Source organism: Diabrotica undecimpunctata, chromosome 6 (genome assembly GCF_040954645.1).
Source record: "Diabrotica undecimpunctata isolate CICGRU chromosome 6, icDiaUnde3, whole genome shotgun sequence".
NCBI lineage: Eukaryota > Metazoa > Arthropoda > Insecta > Coleoptera > Chrysomelidae > Diabrotica > Diabrotica undecimpunctata.
Window position 1 is genome coordinate 23,338,669 of NC_092808.1, and position 13,523 is coordinate 23,352,191.

Sequence of the window (13,523 nt, forward strand, 5' to 3'; positions counted from 1 at the left end):
TTCACATTAATGAACTAAATTATGCTTTAAGAAATAAAAAAAGTACTGCCCCGGGTTTTGATCAAATAAAGTATCCGATGTTAGAGAACCTACCAATTATAGCAAAAAGTTTTCTTCTACAAATTTTTGATGAGATGCTTGCAGGTGAGTGCATTGAAGATTTTAGGAAAATTATAATCACACCGATTCCTAAACAAGGTAAAGACCCTAACTTGGCCCATTCTTATAGACCAATTTCTCTGCTATCATGTGTGCAAAAAACTTTCGAACGTATGATAAAACATAGGCTGGAATGGTGGCTACATAAAAAAGACCTGCTTACGCCCTGTCAATTTGCATACAAAAGAGGAGTGGGTACGCTAGATGCACTTACAACCTTAGTAACAAATATTCAAAATAATTTCTCTAGAAATAACTTTCTTCCAACAATTTTTATTGATATTGAGAAAGCATATGACACCTTAAACTTAAATATTTTGAGTAAAAAAATGATTATTGATTTTAACATTCCTAAGGCAATAGTGTATGCTATTATCGGATTATATTCAGAAAGACATGTTTATGTCAGGGATTTTAACAACCATTTATTAGGCCCAAGATATGTTTTCACAGGAATTCCACAAGGAGCTGTCTTAAGTCCTTTTCTTTTCAATTTATACACAGCTGACCTACATAAATTAAAGTTGGAAAAATATCCTTTTAAGATCATCCAATATGCAGATGACTTCTGCATTTACTGTGAAACAAAGAAGAGAGATGAAGCTTTTGGATTTTTAATGGATACCTACAACGTTGTAGAAATATGGTTGGAAGAAAATCACCTTCAGCTGTCGGCCACAAAATCAGCAGTGACCATTTTCAGTAGACATAATATTCCCAATATCGAAACATTTATAGTAAAACAGCGAGAAATTCCTTTTAAAAAGGTAATTAAATATTTGGGCATTATACTGGATCACAAGCTCACATGGAAATTTCACATAGAATATATGTTAAATAGATGTGAAAAAGGCCTAAACTTTCTGAAAATGACAACTAAAACTTGGTGGGGAACAGATGTTCAGACTTCCTTACTTTTTTATAGAACTTACATTCGCTCTATCATAGATTATGGATGTTGGTTATATGGATCTGCCAGCAAGAACTTACTAAACAAATTAAACATATTTATAAACCAGTGTTTGCGTATCTGTATTGGTGCCATGAAGACAACTCCTATTGAGCCCCTTTATGTTGAAGCACGTGAGCCTCCAATTTCTCTTAGAAGACATTTCTTGGCCGAAAAATTTTTACTGAAAATTAAACACCAGAACACTTTCCTTTATACCGAATTAACAAATTTAAACAATTATGATTTAACGAATAAATATTGGATTAAGAAAAATTCTCCAACCCTATGTGAAGCTCTTAGAGAAAACACAGTTTGTGCCGATGAAGCTATTAATTTAAAATCACACACAGATATAAATGATTTTGAAGCTCTTTTTTATAGCGTTAAATTTATTAAACCAAATTATGTTAACACTGGAAGAGCAAATAACAACATTATAACAAGCATCTTATCCAATTGGGATTACTACAGTACTATCTACACGGATGCCTCCAAATCAGAAGACGGTACAGGATGTGCCTTTTACATCCCCATGGAGAAGGTAGAAAAAATGTTCAAATTAAAAGCAAATATTTCCATATTTAGTGCGGAAGCAATTGCCATATATCAAGCCCTACTTTTTGTTTCTAACAGAGATTCCTCCGTTATTATTGTTTCAGATTCCATGTCAGTTCTCACAACCATTAACCAACCTTTTTTTCCAACCTCATACTCCAATCCCTACATAATATTAATTAAAAAATTAGTTAAACACTTTAAGGAAAATAAAAAAAATGTGATATTTATATGGGCCAAAGCACACAGTGGAATTAAACATAATGAACATGTGGACCAACTAGCCAAATTAAGTATTTATTCAGTGGATACCACAGAATTTCTACCCAGTATTTCTGATTTGGTTGCTTCACGCAAGGCAGTTTTAAAATATAAATGGAGTGACCTATGGTCTGAGTTTTGTTTTACCAACCCAAATAGATACACTTCTTTACACACAACTGTCCCTGTTGCACATTGGCACAGAACTTATAATGTCCCTAGGCGTTATATAACAACCATATCTAGGCTTAAATTTGGACATGCTTGTTTTCCTGCTCATCTTGCAAGGATTCATGTGATCGAGAGTAAAAACTGTTTGGAATGTGGAGTAGAAGGTGACCTAGATCATGTAATTTTTGGTTGTGCCAAATATAATTTGGAGTCCACCTTATTATATAATAATATAGTTCGTATTACCGGTAAATCTCCGTTTAACGTTTTATCTGCCCTAGCGACTCAAAATAGATTAATTTACGATTGCATAATCGATTTTTTGACCAAATGTAATATTTTTCTTTAGTTAAAAAAAAAATTTTTTTTTTTACTTTTTACCTTTGTTTTCTCTCCTTTATATGTTTAATCCTATTTACTGTGTATGTTATATATTATAATGTCCTGATGGTCCCCTGGACGTGAAACGAGTGACCCATGTTAATTGTATATGTTTATGGATATATATGTGTATGTATTATTTATATTTTTTCTCTTCTTTTTGTTAAATGTTGTAAATTTATCTATTTTAGTCTATTCGATTGCAAATAACTCAAAAACTTTTTACTGTACCTAATGAGATTAAAAGATCATGTAACTGGCTGTATGGCAAACTGCCGAAGCCATAAAAATAAATAAAAAAAAAAAAAAAAAAAAACAAGGGGCCAATTATAGCATCGCCTAATATTCCTGCCCAAACATTCAGTTTTTCAGGATATTGAGTGTGACCTTCTCTGAATCGCTGCGGGTTGGCATCACTCCAGTACCGACAGTTTTGTTTATTTACATTACCATTCTGCATAAAAGTACATTCATCAGCGAAACAAATATTTTTTTATATTCTCGGTTCAACGCGAATTCTGTCAGTCATGAGTTCACGAAACTCAATTCGTCGGTCTGGATCATCAATTCGTCAGAATTTGTATTTTGTACGGGTGAAACTTATTTAATTTCAACACCGTTCTAACCGACTTATGTGAAAGTCCTATCATTACAGATACTTGACGTGTTGATCTTCATTCAGTAATCTTGGGGCATCCCTTTTTTTATTTTGCACTGATTCCGTTTCTCTAAACTTTAAACTCTACTGGATAGTATTTTTTATAGTCTTTTCAATGATGTGTCACAAGAAATGGTTTGAGATTTAAACTTTTTTGGTTGTGGTGGGTGGGGCCTAGGGGTTGATGGGGGTCAGTTCTCTTTCATGTCATTTTAGTTCCCCCTTACTATCCTAGAAACGATTTCAAGCATTCTTCGATATCAGCTTTTGTTCATGAGATATAACCCACTGTAAGTTTTAAAATTGACACACTGTATAAAGAACCGCATTTAAAAACGAAATATATTAGGGCTGTATTATGATATGTTACAAGGCTGTAACAATCTTCTCTAATGCGTTGTTCCAGCTCTTCGATGTTGTCTAGCCTATTTACATGGACTTTGACTTCTAAATAATCGCACAACTAAAAATCTTAGGGAGTTAAATCTGGAGGACTAGGTGGCAATTCAATAAAACCTCTTCTATCTATTGATTTGAAAATATTTCTTGAAAATAATTTCGCACATAATTCCTAAAATAAGGCACCGTTTTTTGGAAATCATATATTGTTAGACGGTTCATCCGACTCTTCTTCAATAAGGAACATGACTGCTATGATTGGAATAAGGTCCAAACGTAAAAAATTTAATCAAAGATCTAGATTCAAGAGATTCTTAAACTGTAAATGTTTATCATGATAAACCTTACCTTAAATGTAGCTTGTCCTTTTTAAAATCGTTCTTAACAGTTTTCGTTAAAGCTTTGCTTCTAATTAAAAGGTCATCATCTTCCAAATTGCAGCTAACGATTCTCTCTTTGTCACTAATTTGTCTCAAATATCTATCTTGTTGGACAATCAGGTGTACAGTATAAAACATTTGTACTGCTCCATTTTCACTGTAGGCAGAGTTGAGCCTCACACCACAGCCGGAAGTGGGTAAACTGATTTGAACTTTATTGGATAAGTTTCCTGAAAAGATGAACAATAATTAATACTAATACAATGAAATAGACACAGTGTATACCAGTATAAAGCGGAGTCAGACAGGGTGACTCGTTAATCCCACTTCCCTTTAATATAATAATGGACGAAATAATACAAGCAGTACGTAAAGATCATGGTTACAGAATGGGGAACAAAGAAATCCAAATATATGAAAAAACCAAATGTATGACAACATATAAACAACCACTACGATGTAAAATCGAAACTGATGAGAAAATAATAAAGCAGGAAGCAAGGCTTAGATATCTGGGAATAGTACGACAACAAAGCTTAAAAACAAGCAAAACGGAGGGATCTCTTAATGACACAATCTGGAAGAACAAACACCTAAGACACAAAAACAAGAATCTATAAAGCAGCAATTATACCTATATTAACATACACGGCGGAGACAAGACCGGACACATCTAAAACGAGACGACTACTAGAAACAACACAGATGAAAATACTTCGACGAATATCAGGGAAAAGTCTGTTGGATAGGGAGAGAAGCGAAAACATAAGAAAAGCATGCAATATAGAAGGCATCAATGGATGGGTGACAAAACGGAAACAGGAGGGTAAGGAACACATTAGTAGAATGGCAGAAGATAGGATAGTACGAATAGTACGAGATAAGTCACCAAATGGACGAAGAAGTATTGGCAGACCAAGAAAAACATGGTGCGATAATTTAAACAATTTAGGTGACTAATATTCTAAAAGTGGTTGATATATTGTAATTAGATGTAAAGACTTTTAGTTAGATCAACTAAATATTAGAGTGTGCGACATTCTTTGCTTAACAATAATACCAGAATTCATATAGCCACTAAAATAATATTTTTTCATGAATCTTAGTTAAACGAAGAATTGGACCGAAAAAAATATAAATATTTCTTCATTCTTTGCAGAAACACCTAAAAACGTAGTTCCCGAAGTAATACAATAAGTGGACTCAAAAGATATTGAATATTTTTCTTCTATTGTTCTGAAGCTATTTTATTATGGCATTAACACACGAAGCTGGCGAACCGCTCGCCGGTCAACTATATTATGGTATTAAGGCACTAAGCTGGCGAAACGCCGGACTGTCTTTGCGTAATCATTTTATGTATAAAAAAATCATTGACAACAACTTTATTCATGCAAGTATCCTTGATAAAATAGTTACGCATTTTGACAACCAACAGTATTTCCAACTCCGCCTGCAGTTTTGTTGGGTGGATCGAGTAGCTCGACAGAACTGTTGCCGGTACCAATAAAGCCCGGATAAAGGAGGAGGGGGTCTACAGCCTGGTGAGCACCCTATTGATAAACTTTAAAACCATACAGCTGATAGATAGAAACAGGATTATGCCTCGGAATAGGAATGATTTCATTATTTACGACGACTAACGCGAAAAAGAGGACAACAAATTTATGGAAAACGAGAAATATACTTCGCATCGGTACTTGGAACGTAAAGTCTCTAAACACAAGAGAGCAGGAAATTACAAAAGAGCTTGTAGAAAAAAATATAGACATATGTGCACTACAAAAGACAAAGAAAAAAGAAAGGGTCAAATTATGCTAGACGACTATCTGATGATTAACAGTGAAGTTGCGAAAAAAACCAGAGCCAAAGAAGAAGTCGCCCTGTTAGTACGAAGAAATGTTTTACACCAAGTACAAAAATGTAAATATACCTCTGGAAGAATAGTAAGTGTAAAAATTAAACTGGATGTTAAATCTCTGAATGTGATAGCAATCTATGCACCAGAGAACAGCGGAGATACCACCACAACGGAAAACTTCTACGAACACATTCAGACTGTAATAAACGAGACCCGAAATGATGAATATATAATCAATATGAGTGATTTTATCGCCCGTGTTGGCAATGATATCGTTCCAGGAATCAAACAGTGATATAACGAAAATATGAGAAATGAAAACGGAGATCTTCTGACGGACCTCTGCAGCGAGATACGTATTAATAATACATTTTTCCCTCAGAAAGAACAATACAAATAGACTTTTGAAAACAGTAGAGGACAAAGATCTATGATAGACTGTACTCTGTCGAATAGAGAGTTACAGCCATCTAAAATCTTGGATGTAAGAGCACCAACATCAGTAGAAATAGGAAGCGATCATAAATTGGTATTGTGCAAAATCCGAATGAAAACACATGTATGTAATAACAAAACACCAGAATACACCACAAAGATAAAAGTCGAAAGATTACCGGATGACTCCACAAGATACCTATTCCAAAAAAGAATAACCGAAAAAAGCAGAAACGCATATATCACAGAAAGTGATGGAGTCGGAGAAAGCTGGGCAAAAATTAAGGGCCGATTGTTCGAACGCTAATCAAGACTTAATTGTAATCAAATATTTAATTAAAATCAAATACGTCACATTTTGAGGTTATGTTGACTGATTTATTTTATTCAATTTTCTTATTTTACGTTTTAATTTAAAATAAACCATAATTAAACTCTTTCTGATGTTAATTTCATGGTTTTATTTACAAATCAATAATAATAATAAGCAATTTTTAATAATTTTGCAAGTTTTGATTAGCGTTCGAACAATCGGCCCAATATCTTAGCCTCAGCCAAGGAAGTCCTTGGTGAAAGAAATATAAATAAAAATAAATCGTTCCCAAGGCGAAGAACTCCATGGTTTTGTACAGAAGTGAAGAAAAAATGTAAAGAAAAGAAAAAAGCTTACCTGAAATACATGTCAATCAAAACACAAGAGGCATACGATAATTACAAGACAATTAGAAACGAAACACATCACTTGTAATAAAAATAAAAAATTATCACTGGGAACTCTTTTCGAAAGAAATGGAACATGAATCGAACCAAAACAGATAGAAAAGGATACGTGGATTAACTACCTAAAAAAGCTATATGCAGAGGAATAACAAACGACGCTACAACCTGAAACACCAGAAATTACCACAAATCAAGAACTTAATATAAATGTACAGGAAGTTCGAAAAATACTTGGAAAACCTGAAGAACAGAAAAGCAGCAGGTAAAGACGGGATACCAAACGAGTTACTGAAATATTGTGGAGCAGCAATGCCAGAACAATTAATAACATTAATTAATAAAATTATAAAACACAATAAAATACCGGAAGAATGCAGAACGAGCGAACTAATTCTACTATTCAAAAAAGGAGATAAAAAACAGCCAGAAAATTACAGAGAAAAACTTGTTAAATACTATCCTAAAACTTACAACTAAAATTTTACGAGTGCTAATAAATCAGAGGATAAGTTTAGCAGATGAACAACAAGGGTTTTGTAGTGGAAGATTGTGTACAGGCATCAGTATTGAACAAGTAATGGAAATAAAATACTTGTGAATGACACTGTCTAGCTATGGAGACCTGGACAAAGAAGTGAGAAATCAAGAACAAAAAGCAAATAGACTGACAGGATGCCTTAATAACATTATATGGTGAAACAGACACATTAACACTGCGATGAAGTCAAGAATTTATAAAGCCAGTGTAAGACTGCCTGAAGATGAAGAATAAACAAATATCCAAATAACAAAAAAAAAACTATAGTCCTTTTTTGTACCGTATTAATTTTGTGTGAAATTTAATGTTAGGGTTTCTTTAAAATAGAAGTTGTAATAATTAAATAGTGTTTTTAATTAACAAATTTCCGTACTTTTCATGATAACAACGCCATTCAACTTTAGAAACAACTTGCCAAATTTGATAAGCCATATAGGATTTTCACAGATGGGTCAACATCCATTTTAGGAGTTGGTTGTGCGGTCTATATCCAAAACAATCAAGAACACATTATGTTTAAATTAAACCAACAATGTTCCATTTATTCTGCAGAACTGTTTGTAATATTTGAAGCTCTGGAATGGACTATTAAGAAGAAAATGTCTTGAAAAATCAACTAAAGTTACTTCAGTCTCTTTCATTTGGGTAAAGGGACATACTGGTGTTATGGCGAGCACGCCACTGTGTGTGTGTGTGTGTGTGTGTGTGTGTTTTATCTCAATATTCAGACTACTTAGAAGATGATAAACATCCACGCTGAGTATCTCGAGGTGTTTACGATATTATCAAGAACTATGAGAGGTTTTTAGGATAGTTTGTAATTCTTAAGTTAGTATAGTCTTATACCCTAAACTGTTAACATCTAAATAAATTTGTGCATTTCATTCAGAGTTACGTTATTTAATTCTCCAACGAACACATATCATTTTATAGAGAATAAAAGTAGCGCAGTCAGTAGAATTTCCAATTAGAAAAAGTAAAGCCTTTTTTAATCGATTTTTATCGTTAATTGGAAAATTTGAGAATTAGTGACTTAGTATTTGAGTTCCGAGTGTAAGGCCACGAGGAAGGAAAACTGAATGAACCCGTAAGCAACTTCGAAGAATTCCAAGTGTAAGGCCACTTGTTGTGTAAAGCCACAAAGTAATTCGGAAGTTCTGGGGAGGCGCAACTAGCAACTTCGTGAAATCTTCTCAACCAGCTTTAGTGAAAAGCCACTCGACCCTGGAAACGGTGAAGCATTTCCACAGAAGAAGCAACATCTCGGCTACCATTCCGACTACATACAGTTTAGAATTTCGACCAGTTCCAGTGTAAACCCAGTTGATCCAGAAGGTACAACGTTCTTCACCCGTTCTCTACCCGTTCCAGTGTAAATCCACTTGATCTGAGACGCTGCAACGTTTTCAACCAGTTCCGGTGTAAAGCCACGTTCTCACGGAAATACTTGAGGTTAGTCGAATTATATTAATTTTTTATTTGTTTTCATTTTTTTTATTAACTCTGTTTCGCAATTTTCAAACTTTTAAGCTATCATATCTAGTATTTGCATTTTTTTTAATTGTTTAATTTATTTTTGATAATACAATGGCAACTAACGACGTAACAGCAACTACGCCAATAATTTCCGCTACCACTTCTAATAATTATATTAATTGTGACAAAGCTATCAAGCTTATAAATGTTTTTGATGGGTCCTCTTCAAAATTACATTATTTTATAGATTCTGTTGATTTCATTTTTGCAAAATTTGACCCAGCGGAATTGCAAATTTTTCCTTTTATTGTAAAAAGCAGGTTAGAGGGAAAAGCTCTTGATTTCATTGGCTCGAAAGAATTTTCGACATGGCAAGAGATAAAAAAATGCTCTCCTTTCTCAGTTTGGTGAAAATTTGGATTTGCAGTGTCTAAATTTTGAGTTATGTCATTTTAAGCAACGTTCTAATGAAAAGCCTACAAATTTCGTTGATAGAATTGAAAAACAATTAATAAGAATCAATAAAGTTATCAAATACGATTCAAATTTGAACAATGTTGAGAAAAAATGTTTAAATAATTTTCACAGTAAAACTGCAATTCTGACCGCTATTACGGGCATAAAAGAACCTTTGTGTCAAATGCTTCGCTCTTTCAATCCTAGTTCGTTAATTCAAATTAAGCAAATTTTAAACGATTATGAAAACCAACAATATTTCAAACAAACGAATGACAATTTTTCTAAATTAAATATAAATAATGACAATGAAATTTTTTCAAGTATTGCAGGTACGCAAAAAACATTTTCTGATCCCGGTTCAACAAATCAATCAATAAATCCACCAATTAAATTAACCATTCCAAAGTGCACTGTTTGTCATAAATATGGACATAAAGCAGAAAAATGTTATCGTAAACCACAATCTCACAATGTTGTTCATAATACCTATTGCGACAACGATAGTTCAGAAAAAGAAATAGAAATCGAAGTTGATCAGGATTTTTTTAGAGCAAGTGCCGCTGACAACGTTACAGTTTACCAAGTAGCAAATAAACCGCTTCTTTACGCGCATATTAAAAATTTGAATATAAAATTATTAATAGATTCAGGGGCAGCTATATCAATATTGAAACCAGGTAAAATTTTAGACTCTTATCACTTTAATCATGAAAATTTTGAAATATTTGGTATTAATAACGAACCAATTCAAGTTACAAAGAGCGTAAACTTTAAGTTATTTTCGGGTGTTCAAAAATTCTATATAGTTGACATAAATTCTCCTTTTGATGGAATACTTGGTTATGATTTTTTAGAAAAGAATAAATGTGTTATTGACTTTGGTTTAAATACTTTATTTGCTAATCGCGAGGAAATCCCATTGTTTCAATCTGATCAGGAACATAATATACTTAGTGTAAATAATATACACGAACATCAAGTCCGAAGTAATAATGTTATTGACGTAATTGAAAAAATCGATACTATTGTAAGTAAACTAAAATTAGAAGCTCTGCCAAGAATTCGATTAAACCATGTCCATCAAAAACAAAATGAATATACCGAATTTGAGAATATTAAAACTAACTTAAATTTAAATAATTTCTCCTACTCTAATGAGCAAATCTTAGACGTTAACAATAAGAATATTTTATATCTATACGATGAGAATGACAGAAATGTATATCATTTCAAAAATTTCATTTTAATAATGTAAAACCATTTTATGATGCGATTGACTAAACGAAGTTGAAGTGTAACACGACAAGTAGTAGATATGAGCTTTAATTATCCATATTATAAAGGAATTTTAATCAATAACAACTGCAATATATAATTCGATTACCTTGTGGTACACTTCATCTATGGCTTTCTCATAACAACAAAAGTAGAATAAGTTATTGTCGGTTGGTTTTTTTGTTCCATGTGGACCTATCTGCCCTGTACGGAGTATGAGAGGCTCTTCACTACAAGTCAAAACTTCGAAGCTGCAAAAGAAGCCCTTCTTGGACACCCCAGCTTCGGTCTTCAGGAGGGAGGTGTTATGGCGAGCACGCCACTGTGTGTGTGTGTGTGTGTGTGTGTGTGTGTGTGTGTGTGTGTGTGTGTGTTTTATCTCAATATTCAGACTACTTAGAAGATGATAAACATCCACGCTGAGTATCTCGAGGTGTTTACGATATTATCAAGAACTATGAGAGGTTTTTAGGATAGTTTGTAATTCTTAAGTTAGTATAGTCTTATACCCTAAACTGTTAACATCTAAATAAATTTGTGCATTTCATTCAGAGTTACGTTATTTAATTCTCCAACGAACACATATCATTTTATAGAGAATAAAAGTCTGGTATCTCAGGCAACACCAAAGCAGATTATTTTGCTAAAGAAGCGGCTTCAAATGGATTAGAAATTAGTTAGCTCAATAGAAGTGATTTAGTACTGCGTAAACAAGAATTAAAAGAAAACTGGAAAATTAAATGGAATAATTTCTGTAACAGAAGTAACAACATATACACAAAAATTCACCCTGTTTTACTATTGCTGCAAGAAGTCATTCCAATAGAAGAGTATATTCAATGTTTGTTAGATGCCATGTGAAAGCCTATCTTCATAGATTTAATGTAAGTGAAACAGAACTCTGAGATTGTAATGGTAACACTGACAACATCAATAATTGAATATTCGCGTGCAGATATAATGATGCTGCTATTAAGTATCTATTAGAAAATCTGATAAAAGAACAAATATTTCTCAAAGTTAATCTTCTTTTTCATATAAGTATCTTTCTTCGTAATATTAGGCTTAACCAAATTTTTTGGGGCTATTTAAAAAGGACTAAAAGGAAAATTTAGGATGGAATATATAATATGAATGTACAAATCTAACTTTGTTCCCTCTGTTTATCCTTATGTTATATATTTAGAGATAGTGCAAACACTCCTGACCACGGCGCAGTAGACGAAATTTGGTTTACAATAGAACCTTTCTGCCTTTACGTGAATTTTGACTCCGCCTTCGAGCAGCTCCATGGTCAGGAGTGTTTGCACTATCTTTAACTCCTAGCCGTTGCCTGTCTTGTGTTGTAATAAAGTCGCTATGAAAGGCGCCTGACGAAAGCCTGAAAAGTATCTCTATATTATGTAATCCCTTATTGGTACTAAATATTCACTTTAAGTTGGTTAGGGCCCTGAATATAACGAATGAAAGTATGGTTTCTTGTCAATCTACTGATTTTTGTGATACTGATGTTTATATTATATTTATAATTTACCTCTAGGCGAAGTACTATTTTGTTAACAAATGCAATAGGTCAATACATCATTAACAAATTCAAGTAGTCAAATACATTATCGTGGCTTAATGGATTAAGTTATCCAAAGCCATTAATTAAATAAAAAAAAATTAACAAATTATGTCATATTATTAGTGGTGGAATAGGTTAATATTATTTATTATCTTTAATAGGAATTAACCACAATTTCAGTTTCAAAAGTTTAAAATACGTTTGGATATCGTTCATATTTTCTCGATTTGTTTCAAATGACTAAAAAAATTGGATGATGAACGGTATCAAAGAGTTGGCATAGTTGTATTGATAAAAGACTCAAATAAAAACAATTTTCATATATAATTCCTAAAAATAATTTTAACTTAAAAACCGTTAGAGCTTCCACGGAAACTTACAGCTTTTATTTAGATGTGTTCATAAAATATTACAAGCAATTTATACCATTTATGAAATGTTTTAGTGCTTACCTATAGATTTACATTCTTGTGCAAAATCTCTGGCAAAAAGAAGTCCTTTAAAAGGCGATTTCATTGAAAACGTGATGTTAAAGTTTTCCGAATCGCATGTAAAATTCACTTGAATAACTTGGTTGATGTTCAATGGAAGTGGATACCTTAAACTAGGAGGAAAAGCCAACTCTACGGGTACTGCCAATATGGTTAATAGGTGGTACATCCATGACGATAAACGTGTATTAGTCATGGCCATATTACATTGGAATCTGAAAAAAAAAATACTGTAATATAGAAATTTAATATGCAAATTTGTATTATCAATAAGTTTTGGACCCAAACTCTATTTGATAAAAAATTAATTTTATAGATAAATCAATAGTCATAGATTTTAAAAAATGTATTAATAAACTTAAGGTAGATATTATTAACATTAAATATAAAACTTTACAAAGAAATAGTTACAATATTGAACGCCTTTGCTTGGCACTATTCTTACGTAATAAATCATATGGATTCTGTGTTGTTTACAAACCTAATAAATTTAATGCCAGACATTTTGTTGATCCCCTCAACCCAACCCCCAATAATACACACCAATTTTAGTACTAGTCTAGTAACAGGTTATGGTTATAACAAAAATTCTATTTGAACATTTATATTTTTTATTAGAAATTAAGAACGAAATCAAAACATAGGTACAAAAATGAAAAGGGATATTTATTTATGTAACTGTCTGCTTAATTTGAGGGATGTGCTTGTTTTTTGAGCACAGTTTATGAAACCAGGGCTCCAGTTTGGAAATTGCAACTGCAGAAAAGCCCGTTTCGCACAAGTAC

At 32.7% G+C, this 13,523-nt stretch overlaps 1 protein-coding gene across 1 annotated transcript in view; it reads right to left on the bottom strand.

Annotated features, from left to right (window-relative positions):
* cyr (cypher) overlaps positions 1-13,523 on the bottom strand; it is a 50,829-nt gene that overhangs the window by 19,620 nt on the left and 17,686 nt on the right. The window contains exons 2-3 of the mRNA XM_072534457.1: positions 12,700-12,953; positions 3,885-4,146 (exon numbers count right to left, since the gene is read on the bottom strand). Coding sequence (XP_072390558.1) covers positions 3,885-4,146; positions 12,700-12,940 — 503 coding nt within the window. The 5' untranslated portion in view covers positions 12,941-12,953. The remainder of the gene's footprint in view (positions 1-3,884; positions 4,147-12,699; positions 12,954-13,523) is intronic.